At 33.4% G+C, this 18,961-nt stretch overlaps 3 protein-coding genes across 4 annotated transcripts in view; 2 read left to right on the top strand and 1 right to left on the bottom strand.

The window, feature by feature from the left end:
- Window positions 1–681: 681 nt before the first annotated feature.
- LOC107014649 (ABC transporter A family member 7-like) lies at window positions 682–9,244 on the top strand. Its single transcript, XM_015214655.2, has 18 exons — window positions 682–884; window positions 1,317–1,698; window positions 1,802–1,884; window positions 1,999–2,143; window positions 2,618–2,737; window positions 2,825–2,949; window positions 3,837–3,995; window positions 4,670–4,832; window positions 4,920–5,045; window positions 5,162–5,245; window positions 6,227–6,582; window positions 6,671–6,868; window positions 7,074–7,183; window positions 7,299–7,383; window positions 7,774–7,902; window positions 7,987–8,092; window positions 8,380–8,468; window positions 8,740–9,244. Exons 1-18 carry the CDS (start codon window positions 807–809, stop codon window positions 9,037–9,039), a joined length of 2,838 nt encoding a protein of 945 aa, XP_015070141.1. The 5' UTR covers window positions 682–806; the 3' UTR covers window positions 9,040–9,244.
- Window positions 9,245–12,534: 3,290 nt separating this feature from the next.
- Window positions 12,535–14,704, top strand: LOC107012201 (aldose 1-epimerase). Of its 2 annotated transcripts, none has more exons than XM_015211975.2 (5): window positions 12,535–12,738; window positions 12,823–12,872; window positions 13,230–13,353; window positions 13,445–13,543; window positions 14,021–14,704. In XM_015211975.2, the coding sequence occupies exons 1-5, from the start codon at window positions 12,564–12,566 to the stop codon at window positions 14,638–14,640; spliced, it is 1,068 nt and encodes a 355-aa protein (XP_015067461.1). In that variant the 5' UTR covers window positions 12,535–12,563; the 3' UTR covers window positions 14,641–14,704. The 2 variants fall into 2 exon arrangements, with proteins under 2 accessions (XP_015067461.1, XP_015067462.1); XM_015211976.2 differs by having other exon boundaries at window positions 12,565–12,738; window positions 13,265–13,353.
- Window positions 14,705–15,096: 392 nt separating this feature from the next.
- Window positions 15,097–18,961, bottom strand: part of LOC107015156 (vacuolar protein sorting-associated protein 29) — a 5,659-nt gene continuing 1,794 nt past the window's right edge. The window contains exons 2-3 of the mRNA XM_015215339.1: window positions 16,364–16,501; window positions 15,097–15,632 (exon numbers count right to left, since the gene is read on the bottom strand). Of these exons, the coding sequence (XP_015070825.1) occupies window positions 15,333–15,632; window positions 16,364–16,501 (438 nt within the window). The 3' untranslated portion in view covers window positions 15,097–15,332. The remainder of the gene's footprint in view (window positions 15,633–16,363; window positions 16,502–18,961) is intronic.

The raw sequence follows: 18,961 nt of genomic DNA, 5'->3' as shown, positions 1-18,961 counted from the left end.
GAAAATATTCAGGATATTCATGATGTATGTTCTTTTTTTCATATTCATTTTTCAAATAAAATACACTATTTCAGATGTGACTCAGATAAGAAATACAAACAAAAAAGAGGAATAATTAATAGTTAAAGTGTTGAAACTCGAAAAGGAAAGAAAACTTTCATTAAAAAAAAAACTTAAAAGTTAGTGTTATAATCTAATATAAATTAAAAAACATATATACACTTACTTTATTTTTTCACCCGATATTCGATAAGAACTTTGAATGACTAAACGTAACATTATACTACTAGTAAAATTAGTAGACTTTGCAACTTTTTGAAAAGGACATTGAAGTAGAAAAATAACCAATGGAATAGAGTATGAACAAAGTTTTTTCTTTTAATTGGCTTTCAATGTCAAAGTGAAAATTTCAATTCGTTAGTCGTTACTTGTTAGGTAATGTGGAAATAACGAAATTGCTAATTTTCAATAATAGAAAATTATTTTCGGCGCGTGGCTAAACAAAACCAAACCGCGTGATGTAAAAAAGGGTAGTTTAGTCATTTACCCAGCTTCCTTCACCAGAATGAAAACGACATAAAAGGGCAATTTCGTCAATCAACTTAAATTTCAAAAGAAATTGACTTTTCTCAACCGGTATATAAAGGAGATTCTTAAATTGAACTTCAATCGTTTCTTCATTCTGAGTTTCGAGTTCTCAAAAATTAAAAAAAATGGAGATTTCTCAATGAACTTGTTTTTTTTTAACTAATTTTAAACTTGTTTAAAAATTAAAATTAATATTAAAAAGTACTTTTAATTCGAAAATGGCGGGTTCGGTGCATGGTCCAGCGAGCTTCTCCACTCAAGCCAATGCTTTACTCAGAAAGAATTTGACTTTTCAGGTTTGTTTTTGTGTTTTTGGTTAATTGAATTTATCTTCTTATTGCATTTCAATTTCAAAACATTGTATTTGCTCGTTTCAATTTGTTTGTCGGATTTATATGATTTTAAGAAAACAAATAATACTGTTGAATTTCGTGATTTTAGAATATATCCAAATGTGCTCTAATTGTATGAGCTTAGATATGCCATGAGCAAAATTGAAGCTACAGAGTCGTAAAAAAAGAAAGGAAATTTTTTTGAATTGGACTAAAATGGAAAGTAGATCAAACAGATTGAAATAGAGTGAGTATAATTAATGATTGGCATTTATAATTTGTATCTGAAGCAAAAATATATTTGTTATTGGTTAAATAGACTTTCTATACATTATTTTTAGGTAAAAATGTGATATTTGCAATACTGTATTGTAATCTGAAATGATATGTTTGCAGAAAAGAGAGGTCAGGTCAAATATTCGTCTCATCTTGGTCCCTATCATACTTTGTGTATTGCTAGTTCTCATTCAAGTTTTGGTCAACAATGAGTTAGATAAACCATCAAACAATTGTGGCTGCAAATGTATTGACCAAAATGGTGATGGCACATGTGAACAAGTATGTGGTATCGAATACTCAGATTTATCCCAAGTCGGCAGATGTCCGATTCCTAGCCCACCAGAATGGCCTCCCTTGTTACAGATACCGGCACCAGAGTATCGTGCTGTTCGAACTGATTTTACTTCATTTGGGGACTTGCCAGATGATTCTTGCAGAATATCGGGTTCTTGTCCTGCTACTATACTTATGACTGGAACTAATCAGACTTTTGGAGAAAGTATGAATTTGTTTTTTCTGTGATCCTAGTATACTTGAAGTAAATTGACTATTTTCTCTGATAGGCATTTCTAATGTATGTCTAATTTTATGGAACTTAATAGGTATGCGTAGAAATTTGTTCAGCAGTACTGGATCAACTCTCAATTCCTCTGACATTTTCTACAGCTTAGCCAATAATGTCTTGGTGAGCCTCTCTCTCCATTTACTTTATTTTATTTTTCTCATTCCCTTGATATTCACTATGCATAGGTTCAAAATTTACGCTTTGTTTGATGATTAATTACCTTCCGATTTTCAGGGTTCTGATTCACCAACTGAGGTTATGAATTTTCTTGAGTCAGCTTTCTTCTCCGACCTGCCAGTCTACAACGTTCAATCGCAGTGTTCTCCTAACTCCACATTTTCCATTCCATTAGATATTGGTACTACAAATATTCGGCAAGGTAGTGAACTTATCTTCTTTATTGCTTTTTGACTTGCCTTAACTTTTTTTATGTTTGATATTGCATGTCTAAATTGAGGAAGAAGGCATTAATACTTAGGTTGAAAAAGTTTACTAATTTTGTGTATAACTAACATTGGATTAGTTTAAGCTTTAGCCAGAGAACTTGAGTCTAAATGTTGTGGCTATGGTGTGATCTTAGTAGGAAAAGTTTCTATTACGTAAGATATTTTAGCTTTGATATTTTATAGTTCAGCCCGAGCATGCTTTTCAAACTATTTGATTGAATTCTTCGGGTTTACTTGACGCAGTTGTAACCAATAGGAAGATAAGCACATGCGTTGACATTCCGTTTTAAGATTATATACTAGTAGTTGAGTAATGTCAAAAAAGTTGGATCCTTCCACACAAACAAGCCTATGTATTTCCATATTTAGTTTTTATAGTTTACAGCTTTGTTAATTGTCTGCTGCAGAGATAAGTTGTTTAAAAGGTTTACACTTGTGGCGTAATAGTTCTGATGAGATCAACGATGAGCTTTATAAAGGTTACAGGAAGGGGAACCCAGAGGAAAAGATAAATGAGATAATAGCAGGTTTTTCTGGTGCCCTCTGCATAAATGTCCTTATGTATAGCATGCTATTCCAGTATTGTCTTAACTTTGTATGATCTCTTTTTGCAGCATATGATTTCCTTAATTCAGATAGGAATAGTTTCAATGTGATTATTTGGTATAACTCTACCTATAAGAATGACACAGGCAGTCAACCTATTGCATTGACAAGGGTTCCTCGTTCAGTGAATTTGGTAAACCTTTCACTTTCTGCTTCCTTGTTCTTCTTATGTAAATTGTTCTTGTCCCTTGTAAATTCTGTATTGCTGATCATAGCACAGTGAAGGAAATCCTTAATAGATAATAGATATCATGAAAATCAGTTCCATTTACTTGAGTAGGGCATGACTGGGCACGGGGTGGATATTTGGAGTTCTCAGTGCATTTCTGCTTTTCCCTTCTTTATGATGCTCTAATCTCCCAAATAAATTTGTGCATGTTTTGATACATCAGTATGTGTAAATAATTATAATTTAAATATCTACATGCGCGCACAGATATACAAATAAGATTTGCTGGTATGCTTTGAGGGTGGAAAGAGACTTGTTTCAATTTAGTACTTTATGGCTGCCTTGTCTAGATTGGTACTAGCTGGACAGACCTTAATCCTGTCCTTATACTCTTGATTGCTCATTAGACCATACTATAGATTGTCTAGTTTCCTTAGTCCCTTAGTAAGTAATAGAGTAGAGTAGTACTTAATAATGACAAGAAGCAGCTGTTCTTGAAAGAGCTGGAGTGGTAATTCTGATCATATTTTTGCTTCATAAGGGAGCTGGATAAAGTAAGTTCTTTTGCATTGACAAATGTAATTGTCAGCTCATAATTTGTCCAGTTAATTAGCAAAAACATGTTTCAACATTGACCATTACTAAGAAATATCAAGTTGCCTGTTCCTTATCCCACAAGCAACTCAAAGGTTATCACATTGATTTGCTTCACATTGCACTTCTTCTTGAACGAAGCGATTGAGTATCTATGTATGCAATCTCTGTTGATTCTTTATGAAAGGCTAATTGTAGTTATACTAAACCTATTCATGTTATTTATGTGTTAAATTCTTGCTAAATGTTGTGTACAGGCATCAAATGCCTACCTTCAATTTTTGCTTGGACCTTCAGCAAAAATGCTGTTCGAGTTTGTCAAAGAAATGCCCAAACCAGGGACAAAACTCAGGCTGGACTTTGCTTCTCTACTGGGACCACTATTCTTTACATGGGTGGTTTCACAACTCTTTCCTGTAAGTTTATATGTCCTATTTAATCGTAATGGAACTTGTTCAGTTGGCCAACTCCATGGCAGACAAATTTGTCTTTTATTAATGCTATTGTTGATGTCAACTTGTAAGCTATCCATTTCCAAGACAACTTCGCTTGTTTAGTATTTACCTCATTTTATGTGTTGGAAGAATGAGGAGTGAAAGTTAACATCTTATTTAGTCACACAGTATGAGTTTTAAGTCTTCCTTTTATTACTCTTTTGCTGAACATGGTTTATTTCTTGGTTCCTGTACGAGAATAAAAACTTATTTGGTTGATAGAAGAGCTAATAAATATTAGTTCTTTAGGACTTCTAAACTGTTAATTCAGTTATTCCAAGAAATACGTACTAGAATTCATCATAGTAAACTGCATTTAACTTCTTTTCATAGTGTCAGGCTTTAACTTGGCGCTTTGTCAATCATAACATTTTTCTAAGTATTACTGCATCTTTTAGCAATCAGTATATCTGAAATTCCTCCAATGTGTTTATTTTATTTATTATCATACCTTGTTAGATTTTGTCTTATAAATTTGTGACACAGTAATTGCATAAACTATCAGCCTTTATACAGATGTTATCTTTTAATTCATCGTATGATCCTACATAATTTTTTATGCTTGTCATATTTATTGCATGATTTATTGTTTGCAGGTTGTTTTGATAGCTCTAGTTTATGAGAAGGAGCAGAAACTAAGAATCATGATGAAAATGCATGGACTTGCGGATGTTCCCTATTGGATGATTTCTTATGCTTATTTTTTGGTCATATCTACTATATACATGTTCTGCTTTGTGATTTTCGGCTCATTAGTAGGTAATTTTACAGCTACTCAGTTGAGCCTTTCTGCTAACTGGAGTTGCCTGATAAAAATTTCATTTTTCCCCTTATCCCTTTTTGCAGGCTTGAAGTTCTTTTTGGTTAATGATTACAGCATCCAGTTCGTGTTTTACTTCATTTACATAAACTTGCAAGTAGCCCTTGCTTTTCTAGTTGCTGCGTTTTTCTCGAATGTTAAGACAGCCACAGGTTTGATATCTGCAATAAAAGTTGCTGTTAATATTGCAAGGATGAATCAATATTTTATATTAACTTTCAGCATCAAACATGATACGACTAATTCTTCTTACTTGACTTTGTAACAGTCATCGGTTATATGATGGTGTTTGCAAACGGACTCTTGGCTGCATTCCTTTTCCAGTTTTTTCTCCAGGATAATTCATTTCCCAGTAAGTTCAGGAAATTTAAGGATGTCTCACTTATTCTTTGATCATCTAGTTGGAACTATAAATAATGGTTCTCACAGTTGCAACAACTGGTCACCTTCAGATTGATGATAATTTATTGAAGCAATACATTTATACTGACCTGCAATTCATTAGGGACCTTTTAAGGGGATTGCATCACTCAGTTTCTATAGTGAAAGTTAATGGCATGTCTGTCTATTTTATCTGCTTACCTAGAGCTCTCAGGAACTACTAAATATGTTAAATGGGAGGAGAATGTTGGCAGCGCATATTTAAAAAGGTAGGGTGAAAGGCAGTAAAGGGTCAGGAGAGAAGAAGAATTCATATTCATGAATCCTTCAAAAGTCAAAAGAAGGAAAGTTAAGTGGTTAGAGTGCTGCAGTCCCTCATCATTCTCTACCACTGCATCTCGACTAAAAAGTTCATTCTTTCTCCTGACTGTATTTAATATAAGTGGCTTTACGTTATAAAAATTTAAGGAATGGGATGAGAAAGTACTAATTCAAGTTTGATAGGATTCTAATCCAGTACTCCAAATTAAATATATACAACAGTTATCTTTTTACATTTTTCTGTTGGATTTGCTGCTGCAATGTTGGTTTATTAATTTGCTGCCTTTAGTTTGTAGTTTTACCATATCCTGGGCGGGGGCATTATAAATATGTAGAAGGAAATGAGGGGATGGAAGAAAGGTGAGCAACCGTTCCCTAATGTCTCCAGGCTTTGAATGAAAATAGGGAACAAATTACTGTTTTCCTTCTAATGTTCCCTTCCATTACCAAGCAGCATGGGAGCTATATACTTCATTAGGCGAAGATAGCAACTTCTTCTCCTGTGCCAAAAATAATGTTAAAAATTGCGATAGTGGTTAGATAGTTTTGCCTCTATTTCTCCTGATATTTTGTTTTGCTTTATTTTTCACCTTTGTATAATCTTCTGGTAAATGCTATCATGACTTTGTAGGAGGCTGGATTATAGTTATGGAACTTTATCCTGGATTTTCTCTTTTTCGTGGATTGTACGAGTTTTCCTACTATGCTTTCGTTGGTAATTATATGGGAACAGATGGTATGAGATGGAAAGATTTGGGAGATGGAAAAAATGGGATGAAGGAGGTCTTAATAATTATGATAGTGCAGTGGTTGGTGTTTCTTGTACTTGCTTATTACATTGATCAGATTACATCATCAGGGAAAGATCCCCTTTTTTTCTTGAGGAACTTCCGGAAGAAGTCTTCACATCCTATCAGGAAACTTAGTTTATCAAAGGAGGAGACTAAAGTTTTTGTACAAATGGAAAAGCCTGATGTTGCTCAGGAGGTAACATTTAATGTTTCTCGTGAAAAACATTTTTCTCGTCATTTGTTCCTATCTACAAAACTAACCATATTGAACCTCCTTTCGACAGAGGGAAAGAGTTGAGCAGTTGCTCGAATCAAATACAGGTCATGCCATCATTTGTGACAATTTGAAAAAGGTTTATCCAGGGAGAGATGGAAACCCTGAGAAATTTGCAGTGAGAGGATTGTCACTTGCTTTGCCTCAAGGGGAATGTTTTGGTATGCTTGGTCCCAATGGTGCTGGCAAAACTACTTTTATTAGCATGGTCAGTCCTGTTGTCTGTTTCGTGTTAGATGTTTCTTTGTAAATCTTATGTTTTAATCACTATTTAACCTTTATAACTTCAGAAACACATTCTTAGGGCCCTCCTTCTTGTAGTCGTATATAATGTATACTGATTCTTCTTTCATTTACTTAGATTGCAAAATCTGAAAACTCTACACCCCTTAGTGATCTTTTTCTGTTAACAGATGATTGGGCTCATAAAACCAAGCTCTGGTACTGCATATGCTCAGGGTATGGATATTCGAACAGACATGGATATGATATACACCAACATGGGTGTATGTCCGCAGCATGAGTAAGAATCTACTTTTTATTAAGTCAAGTTTATATATGTGATCCCTTCTCCTTCCTGCAAATATCAGTGTCATGATACTAATTGCCTTTTTTTTTCATGTGGAATTTTGTTTCAGCTTACTTTGGGAAAAATTAACAGGAAGGGAGCACCTACTTTTCTATGGAAGGCTTAAAAATCTTAAAGGAGCAGTCTTGACACAAGTAAGTTAATGGATCATGTATTAACTTTTTACTCAGGCTTATGTGGAGCACTTGCAAAATTGAAGTTTTCGCTGTTAGAGCAGAAATGTCGATTCAGTTATGTTACCACCAATTAGCATAACTTGTCCCATTGCCAGAATATTGTTACTGATATCTATATCAATAGCACAAGCAATTGGTTGAGTCCTTCCCCCTCTCCTCCCTCTCTCCTGCCTAACTCACCAAACAACTCCCCAAGGTCCTAAAAGTACATGAGATGTTCAAGTTTCGGGATGATAATAAGGGCAATTAGTTGTTGAGGCAATCTGAAAGACAAAATGTTGATGAAATTGACTCATCAAAACAGATGTTTTTTTATGTATTGGGCTCATTATACCTTTCTGTCTACAGGCAGTTGAAGAATCTCTTAAGAGTGTCAACTTGTTTCATGGAGGCGTTGCTGATAAGCAATCTGGGAAATACAGCGGTGGAATGAAAAGGAGACTAAGTGTTGCTATCTCACTGATTGGAGATCCCAAGGTATGTTAGTGCTACCATCCATCCTCAAAGAAAGACAATCAAAGATGTGTATTGATATTCTTTTGTGGTTTATGTATTTTCCAGGTTGTCTACATGGATGAGCCTAGTACCGGACTGGATCCAGCTTCACGAAATAACTTGTGGAATGTGGTCAAACGTGCAAAGAAAGATAGAGCAATTATTCTCACAAGTAATTTAACGTTACTTCTCTTAATTCTTTCTTGCCCTTTTTGACCTGAATTCATGTAGGTTTCTCCAATTACGCATGTTCTTTAAACAACAGTATAAAGTAATCTTAAAAGTACTGATAATGGGATATTATGCGTTGTACACTAGTTTCTTGTCATTCCACATTAATTCAGCTGTCCTAGCCCAACATATCTTGGACTTTGCACACCTGAATTCTTTCCTTGTTACTTCCTAACCCCTGGTTAATGAGACTATTAATATGACAACTCACAAGGATAACAATTTCAGCTCATTCAATGGAAGAAGCGGAGCATCTATGTGATCGACTAGGAATATTCGTGGATGGCAACTTGCAGTGTGTAGGAAATGCCAAAGAGGTAATTTTGAGCCCTTAAAGAAAATTTTGAAATCCTGTACATTTTCTGTGCTTCCCTCACTGTTATGAGATTGTGGAAAAGGTACTCTTCTGATAGGATTAGTAATGTGTTCATAAGTAAGAATGAAGGGAATTGGAGACTTGGTAGGCTAAAAAGTTCAGTTTTGAAATATAATATGCTGCGAGTGTTGACTCAGTTTATATATTTTTCGATTCATACCATTATTTTTCCAACTGTTCTGACCATCTACTCTTCCCCTGCTGGATGACAGTTGAAGGCAAGATACGGAGGGTCATATGTGTTTACGATGACAACATCATCAGATAAGGAGGAGGAAGTGGAGCAAATGGTGCGACGTCTATCCCCAAATGCCAACAGGATATACCATTTATCGGGGACACAGAAGTTTGAGTTGCCAAAGCAAGAGGTTAGAATTGCAGATGTATTTGACGCTGTTGAGAAAGCAAAGAGTAGATTCACAGTTTATGCTTGGGGTCTGGCTGATACAACGTTGGAGGACGTGTTTATCAAGGTTGCTCGTACTGCTCAGGCTTTCAATGTCCTCTCTTGACATGCATAGTAGCACCAATATCTACATTTTATAGCAGCTCAAGTTTCTCATTTTGTGAAGATTTTGTCTGTTTCACTCTATCATACATTTTTATTACTACATTCATTTCATGTAGATATATACTTATATGTTTTTTGGTACAATTGGAGGATAATGTAAATATCATTTTTCATAAATGATAATATATACAGTTTTCTTCCCAACATTTTTTCATACTGAAGTGTCGATGGCACAATTGTTTGCCTTCATACTTTTTGTCTTTCATTTAAATGACTACTTGTATGGATACATTACTTGTGTACTCTGCAGAGTATTTTTGGCGAGAGTTCGAAAATCAGCCTCAAATGGCTAAATTCTTCTGGAATATTGTCTATGTATCTTGTCAAATAACAGCCTAGAGAAAATGGCAATTTTATTTGTTTCTGTAAATGTTTTTAAGTATAATATAATCATGACTAATTTTGATATATTTCATCAAATTGTGAAAATAATTAAATATCACTGATGAAATTCAAACATACTATTATACTTCAATACTATTCAATTTAGATATGGACATTTGGGGACCAAGCTAGCCCATTTTGAAAAGTTTGTTACTTGAAAAATAGCTCAGTTTCTTCTACTTTTAAAAAATTTGTTCTTTATTTTGGGTTTGAGGCACCGTTGTAGAGAAAGGTACAAGAGGAAGGAGAACTAGAACTATAACTAGCGCCTATAATACTGCACGAAAAGTTGAAAACTATCTTTTTTCGTTATTAAGGAAAAACGGTAAAGTGATGACAATTAAGGAGTGAAAGGTGGAAATTCAGATATCCAAAACTCTCAATGTTGAGAAAGTTCAAACTATTAAATGACAAGATTAATATCAAATTTATTTTCGTTCTTCGATATCCTCCTCTCTTCTTCTTTTTTTCATTTCCTTTTTAAGTTAGTTTCGAACGTTCTTTTAATCCTCAAATTTAAATAGTCATATTTACTAGTGTTAGTATAATCTTAAATCTTAGGATTTGATTTAAGAAACAAGTAGTTAATGTTACAAGTATATGTATTTTTTTTTTGATATAGTAAAAAATAAACATGAAATGTGGGATTAAATTGAAAGTGATAATATGTTATTGATTTATTGGTAGTTCATAAGTTCCCTATGTGAAGGTAGCATATATTAATTAGAACGGTTGAAGTTACACACGATACCTGTGTTGTGTAATCTGAAAGAATTAGTACTAATTATGGGAAATAAATAAGGAAACTCACTTTCTTTTTTGCTTAAAATTTTTTTGGCTAAAAAAATAAACAGACTTTGGGATATTATTGGTTAAATATAACAAATTAACATTGTGTACACCAACGTGAATTATAGTGTAATGATAGAACTATTTCACATTTAATTAGAAATTTCGATTTTGAATTATAGACATAAAAAAATTCTATTAACAGCACCATCACCTAAATACATCGAAAATAAAATAATAATAATTTATACTTTGTGCGTTACAAGTTATAGGTATAATGTCAATTTGATGTTATATAGGAGTAGTTTTTATGATCAAAGTATTCAAATCATTTTATATCTCAATTATTTATTATATATTATTATTCTTAATTGACAAGCTATTTGTACTGTTTGAACATCTTAAAACTGTGAATGCTATTTAATTTTTATATGCTCAATTTCCTATCATCTCAATAAACGACAATTTCAATTTGACAAATGCTCCTATATGAGATTAGGTGAGAAAATATTTTTAAAATGAAAGAAAAAATTTGAAGGATGGAATAGTAAATCTATCACATCTTGAAAGATCAAGTACAAAGTTTGATTTTAGTTATTTGGAATAGTAAATCTATCACATCCAAATAATGAAATTACTTAATGAAAAGAAAATTTGTGGAATAAATAATTAATAACCCGTCAATTTTTAAAAAAAATCAAAATTCGTGTTTTGAAATTAATTTACAAGAACGATCTACTTTACATATTTTTAGATCCAATTTCTTTTCATTTCTCTTTTCTATATTTTTCTTCCTATTTATACGTGCGATATTTATATTTATATTATTTAAATATCAAAAGTCTTATTTAAAAGAGTATACTAATTAATCATGATTAAAATAAGAGAACTTATTTGTGTGATACCTATATTACCTAAATATCAGAGGCTTTTAAATAAATAGATTTTCTTAATTAATAGAGTATATTACTAATCATGATTAATATAAGAGATATTGCTATTTAAATTTCCTGATTTTAATAAGAAAGTATTCATCTCCTAAAATTTTGGAAAAGAAGAATGAACTTGACTTCAATTAAATAGCATTAAACTTTTGTATGAAATGAATTTTTACCGTGTATCACAATCAAGATCCCTAAATATTTTTGTTTTAAAGAAGATTCTATCTATTTTTTGAAAAAGTTTATCTAACAAAAATATCAGTTTATATCTCTTTGAGATTTTATAGAAAATAGAAAAGTAACCTTCGATATTTTTATTTAATATCTACTATATGAATTAACATATTTTTTTGTTGTAAAATAATTGTCAAAAGAAATATAGTCTATGAAAGAAATAATTTTTTTTGAGTGAGTAGAAAAACAAGTTCGGTATAAATAACAACAATGATTAAGATGGCTTTGTTTTTATCTAAAACTGGATAAACTTAAATGATAATGTATCTCCTTCTTAACCATAATTAAGACACTAGATTACTTAAAAATTACCTCATTAATATTTTAAATAAAAATAAGTGTTATACGCATAACACTATGTTTGGATCATTGTTATCCATTGTTTTGTATTATATTGTTACCACTGTATTGTATTATATTGTTACTATACCTACAATGTTTATTTTGATTGTTACTTAAAATGTATTTTATGTATTGTTAAATTTCGTTGTTACATAACAATGTAAGCTCCTATATTATGGAACAATCAATTTGGTGTGTTCCTATTATTACTTAATTTCTTTTTTCAATTATATCTTTACATAATATTTTAAAATACTATTTTACCCTTTACCTTAATTATTTAAATCTAGTCAAACCTCTAACCTTAAAATAATTAAGTAAATTTATAAATTACAATACAATACGATACAATAATTAAAATGTTATTAAACAACAAGAAACAATACAATCTAGCCAAACATTATATCTACCATACAATACAGTATAATAAAGTATAATACAGTGATCCAAACAACATACAAATTGGTAAAGTAGAAATAAACGAAAAATGAAAAAGAAGCGAGATCCGATATTTTGGATTTGGATAACAAATTACATTTATTAATGGTGAATATATGGAGAATATGGCATCACGATTTGCTCTAAAATTCTAATACGTCTTAAACATTCTTAGTTTTGAATATTTGTCCTTATCACACTATTCCAAATCTTTCCTTATCAGCATCTCCATCTCAATTTTTACCAAAAAATATTTTTTTTTGTTATCTACTTAACAAAATCCAAAATTTCACTTATCTATATATTTTTTTAAAAAACTCATTATCCCCTTTCAATAATGGCTAAAAACTCTTTTTTCTACTTTTTTGCTTTTTTCACTCTCCTTTTTTGTAAAAATTCATGTAAAGCAACTGAAGAAATTAAAGTTTATGAGTTGAAGAAGGGTGATTTTTCTGTAAAGATCACAAATTATGGTGCTACAGTTCTTTCTGTTATACTTCCTGATAAAAATGGTAATGGCAGAATTTTTATTTTTATTTTTATGCACTTTTAATTTCATATCTTCTAATTAACACTCACATTTTACTACTTTTAAGGAAAATTGGATGATGTTGTTCTTGGCTATGACTCCATTGATGACTATAAGGTTAGTTGCTCTGTGGATCTAAGATTTGAAGTTTATGAGTGGCTTCGCGGTCAAATATTTAGTGAACTTTTTTAGTAAATATATAGGATTTGAATTGGGAACCCTATATTTTACTTTCTGGATCTGACATTACCCTTTTTGTAAATTAACTTAAACCAAAAAAGGAAAATATATGTATAATAATTAATACATGTGTGATTTTGCCCGCGTTTGATCATAGATTTTCAGAGTAATTTTTGAAAATTTGTTGTTCAAATATTTTCGAGTCGTGTTTTTTTGGGTCTTCATTCGCAAAACTTTAAATATTTCTGCGTTGTGTGTAAAGATTCTTAATTTGAAGTTATTGAGTATTTGTAGAACGACACAACATATTTCGGTGGACTGATTGGCAGAGTCGCTAATCGAATTGGAGGAGCAAAATTTGAGCTGAATGGTGTGGAATATATATTACCAGCTAATGATCATGGAAACACACTCCATGGTATTTGTAATAATGCATCTTTTTGTTGTTAATTAAATCTCTTTATTTTAAACACTTGATTAAGATGTCGAAAAAATCGTGTTTAAATCAGGGGGTAGCAAAGGATTCTCTAGTGTAATTTGGACTGTGGAAGATTTTGAAGAAGATAGTCATCTTACTCTTACCTACAATAGCTTTGATGGCGAACAAGGTACACATCATGAAATTTTTGCAGGAGATGATATCCAAAATGACAATTAGTTCACTTTGTTGTGTTGTTACTGTTTTTGTTTTTACTGTATGCTTTGTGCTGGTTCCTCTAGTACTTGTTATATCTCTTTTCTTCGGTGTGTTCTTTGATATGTGTGTTACCTAAGTTGGAGGTCTTTCGTAAACAGTCTCTTTACCTCTGTGAGGTAGGGGTAGCGTTTGTATACACTAGACCCCATCTTACGAGACTGCATTGTGTAAGTTGTTGTAGCAGTAGTAGATTTGATCCTAGCATGTAATAGGCCAGATGAGAAGAAACTAAATCAATAGATTGTGAGCTAGGTAAAGGATCAAATGATGAGGGACATATCTACCCAACATTGAACGATAACGGATGCCCAGGCAACTGCTTATGTCTTTTTATCTGCCATTTATTTTCTAGCTTGACATATTTTGACTATCAAATGTTGTGAAACAGGATTTCCAGGTAACCTTTCTGTTGAGGTGACGTACATGTTCATTGAGACAAACAAATTAGCCTTAATCATGCAAGCAAAGCCACACAACAAAGCCACACCAGTGAATTTAGCTTCTCATAGTTACTGGAATCTTGGTGGACACAACAGTGGCGACATTTTGTCCCAAACTATTCAGATTTTCGGGTCCAAGATTACTCCTGTTAATGATAAGCTCATCCCCAATGGAGAAATTACCCCGGTTACAGGAACAGGCTTCGATTTCCTCCAGCCACGGACAATAGGGAGCAAGTTAAGTGAAATCCCCGGTGGATATGATATCAACTATGTGTTGGATAATACTGAGGGGAAGCATTTACAGAGGGTTGCTATTGTCGAAGAAAGCAAATCAGGTAGAAAGATGGAATTGTGGACTAATAAACCTGGTGTGCAGTTTTATACAAGTAATATGTTGGATAATGTTAAGGGAAAAGGTGGATTTGTTTACTCAAAGTATGCTGCACTTTGTTTGGAGACACAAGGCTTCCCAGATTCTGTTAATCATCCCAATTTTCCTTCCCAAATTGTGAATCCAGGGGAAACTTATAAGCACATTATGGTTTATAGGTTCACTGCCTCATAAAAACTTTTAAGATTTTTCATAACAATAAAAGGTCGCTCTTAGTTGTCACTTTGATTTTATATTTCACTTCTTCAACTAGACGTACTTACTTCCTATCTTTTATGGAATGTTACTGATGTTACTGATACACCATTCTGAATTCTTCAAAGCAAATTCAACATAAATCTCGTTCATAAAATTGAGATTCATGCTCAACATACGCAGAGAACGGAGCCTCTTCAAGGCATAATATTGCATCTACTTATTTCAAAACCCCTTCGTTTCTAACGACAAAATTAGAGTCGGGGGTCTGGGAATAGAGAATCTTTCAGTAAGGAATCCTTTCGTGAACTTCCCAACCTGAATTCGAATTCAAGATAGACAAATTTATTCATGCTAGCATAAGAAGAGACACATTTTTCTACTTGGCTATTGTTGCAAAAGCCACACTCACTCTATCAATGAACAATAGATAACTTTAAAGAAAAGGGAATTTTAGGAGCACAATAAACAGTGTTTTTTTTCCTTTCAGGAGATTCATTTCAATCAACCAACTGAATTTTCAATGCACACTTGCTAAAGTAACAGGACATAAACCTGAATTATCAGAAGCAACAGGAAAATAAAGAACAAAAGTTAGCAGAAAAAGCCTTAGAAACAAGCTCTAAGGCTTGGGATTCCAGTAAAATCAGCTGAATTACAAGTTCTTCTATTCAATTAGCACTTTGTGTTGTTGTCTTCTTGAAATCAATCTTGTCGACCTTGACCTCTCCATCAATGAGTTCATAAACGTAGACCACAACACGCAGGGCATCAATGTCCATGAGAACAAAGCTAGGGTTGACATCATATGTGATGCTACTGTAGGCACCAGTAGCAGATCCTGGATTTATAACCACCCCTGCTTCATGTTTGTAAGCTGTGAACTGATGGGTGTGGCCAGTCACAAGAATGTCTACGTCCAATTGCCTTTGAAGCATGGCTAATGAGTCCAAGTCACCCCATGGAACAACCTGGAGGCAAAAAAAAAAAGTGGAAGATACCATTACTACAAAAAAGGGCGGCACACTTGTGAAGTAAGCGTACTTCTCAAATAATTCTCAAATACATACTTAAGTTTAGAGTAAAAATTTCAAACTGGAAGGCTTTCTGAAAAATTGTATGCGAAAAGATTAAAGACAAACAATAGATGGAGATATAGTGGGTCAAAAAGTGGGGGAAGTTGAGTGAAGAGACCAAAATAGAGTACAAATTTTGCCCTAATATTTTTTTAAGTTAGTAGCAGAAATATTGGACAGACATGGCACTACACCTAGAGGAAAACCAACAATAAATGCAGCAGGCTTCTTCAGCAGTATAGATAAATGCATCCAGGCCTAGCAAAAATGCAACAAAACTTCAACTTCATGCTTAGCAAGAATGTTATTGCAAGTAAATTAAGTCTCTTTATAATAACACACCAACAATAGTTCCTTAGCAAGATGAATAGGTAAATTTGGTGTGAGGATTTATATAGGACGAGGCAAACATAAGAACCTGCAGCCGAGAGAGGCATAAACACGCACAGAGATAGGGCAGTGTGCATGTTAATACATATGTATCTGCTACATACCATACAACTAAGTGAAGAGTACTTAGATGTTAATTTTCGCCATGACAAGAATTCAGATAACCTGAATAATCCAAATTACCTCAGTAGCTTAAAGCAGGACAGCAAGAGTAACAAAAAGATGGTGAATCAGACCTGGTGGCCATGGCACAATCCAAGCTTAAATTGACCAATCGTTAGAGTCTTAGTCTCAGGGTAACGTGTCTCCTCGTCATACTCGCCTCTAGTAATATGCAAGTCAGGACAAAGAGTCTTTAAGTAATCATGAACCTCCTGCAAATGTAATATGGATGAGGCAGTCGATATATTTTCATAAAGAATCTACATCTTACTTGAAAGTGAAAAGTCGTAGAACTTGAATATCCACACCCAATGAAGTATGCAATGGGAGCAAAAGACAAAACGAATTTGTTAAGGCGAAAGATATCACACAAACTATAGGAATGGTTATTCCTAGAAGTTTCTCAATCCAAGTTAGAAGCACAATGAGTAATTAGACCACGTTATGGAAGTAGCCTACGGATAAAACAGTACTAATGGAGTAAATGCACATGAATTTTCTAAATAAACCAAGGAGCAAGGTCTTCATTCTACAGTTATCTTGGTTTACAGAAAAGATGTCTGTCAAATGGCTAATTACTCCAAATATAAGCATTAGATGACTATTCAGGCTTTCTACTAGATTACAAGAAAGTAGAAACAAACATAAACTGATCTCATAACACAGAACTGACAATTTGCATCTCCAATTTTTCTCTCCAGGTGCACAGGATAGAACGGTGTTGTTAAAGGCGTGGTTCAAGCATGCTTAGGCAATGAAGTCAGGTATGCTGCAGACAGTGCGCTTCCCCTCGCTTAGACAGCACTTCAGTTGAGACACCAAGGCTTTCAGGAGTGGATCTTAGGAAAAACTAGCCCAGCAACTGTCTTTTAAATTGTTCGAAAAACGTATTTTGAATAAATAACTGAGGACTAATCCATGAGCTTTGTCTTAAAAAAGACGACACTCAAAAATAAATATAATCGGCAAACTCTATATCAACTCTTGAGCAATAAAAGATGAAAAAGTTAAAGATTATGAATAGGAAAGTAGAAATCTGTAGAATAAGAAGAGTGACCAGATCACAATTAGAAATCTAAAGTTGCGTCTTTGAAACTGATTCTAAAATTTAAGATGGCGTTTAAATGCGATTTTCATATAATTTACTTAATTGCAGTTATTTCAATTCCTCTACCTAAATTATACATCATATGCAATTCTTCTTTTAAGTAGTTTTCTTCATCAAAGTGCTACCCTTGGTTGCGCGTAGCATTCGAAAATCCAATGTGCTCTGGCACTATTATGTGCTTTTCATTAAAGCCTTTGACAACATCGGGACGGATAATGTCACCTCTCTCATTCAACTACAGCTTCTAATAGGAGAATATCATTTTTTGGTGTGAATACAAGGTTACCTTTTCTCAAAAAAATTAAAAAAAGCAAACAACATAAAATATTTTTTCCCTCATGTATAAGCAACTACAAAGCTCAACCTTAAAAGTTGAGGTTATGCAGAAGAGAGGGCAAAGGGAACTAGAACTATCAAATGACTTACAGAACAGTTCTTTTGTATTTCTTGATTTTGAAATTTGAATAGCCTAATCAAAAAGGAAGTATAAGGTTTGGGACAGTATAAAACAACGCCAGTTTTACGATTGATAAGTAAGCAACAACCAGGAAGTATATGCACGAAATTACTAATGTCAAACTATTGGAAATAGAATTTATGAAGGAGAAAAACCAAGTCAAACCAAGCAAAATGTAAAAGAATTACTTCTAGAGGTTTATTCAATTAAAAAATTCCAGTCATATTTATATCCAACCGTGACATGGGAAAAGTGAGTTTAAACAACTACCCTACAAATAACACCTCATGTAAAAAGATTTTACATACAAGAAATAGTATACATCATCAGGTAACTTATAAAAGAAAATAACTAAATAATAAACATGAATAGGTAATAAGAGATGCAACCTTTCCACTTGTGTTATAGTTGGTGGCATATAAGTGGGAGAAATTTCCTATCCAGCAATTAATTCTTCAAATTTGTTGATTATTACCACCATGAATTCTTTCATTTCCTCAGGAAAAGAAACCTTAACTCAGTGCCTTGGGCGAAATATAAAGAACATTATATGTTCTTCTCTAATCGCTTGATTATCTAAAGCCATTCACAACACCCTTACATGCTTTCTTCCGAGAGAGTTACTCAAGACGCACCCATCTCTGGTTGAAATAACCTATCTAACATTCCCTTTCATAGCTTCCAAATTTTCTGTTATTTAGAAGTCCACATGTTACTCAATCTGATTTCTTAGTTGGAAAAGAAACCAAATCTTCTTCTGCTGAAAGAAACATATTGTTAAAGAATGACAAAAGTCCCACATCGGTGATTAATGAGATGGGTGGACTCCTTATAAGGCTTGGGCAATCCTCCTCCCTTTGAGCTAGCTTTTGGGGTGTGAGTTAGGCCTAAGACCTAATTTCACATGGTATCAGAGCAGGACCCGTCTCACCCGATGTTGGGGTCCCCAAAATTAAAATTGTCCACGCACCAGTTGCTAAGCACTAGGCGTGAGGTGGGGTGTTAAAGAATGACAAAAGTCCCACATCGGTGATTAATGAGATGGGTGGACTCCTTATAAGGCTTGGGCAATCCTCCTCCCTTTGAGCTAGCTTTTGGGGTGTGAGT

Source organism: Solanum pennellii, chromosome 3 (genome assembly GCF_001406875.1).
Source record: "Solanum pennellii chromosome 3, SPENNV200".
NCBI lineage: Eukaryota > Viridiplantae > Streptophyta > Magnoliopsida > Solanales > Solanaceae > Solanum > Solanum pennellii.
This window is presented reverse-complemented; position numbering and strand designations above follow the sequence as displayed.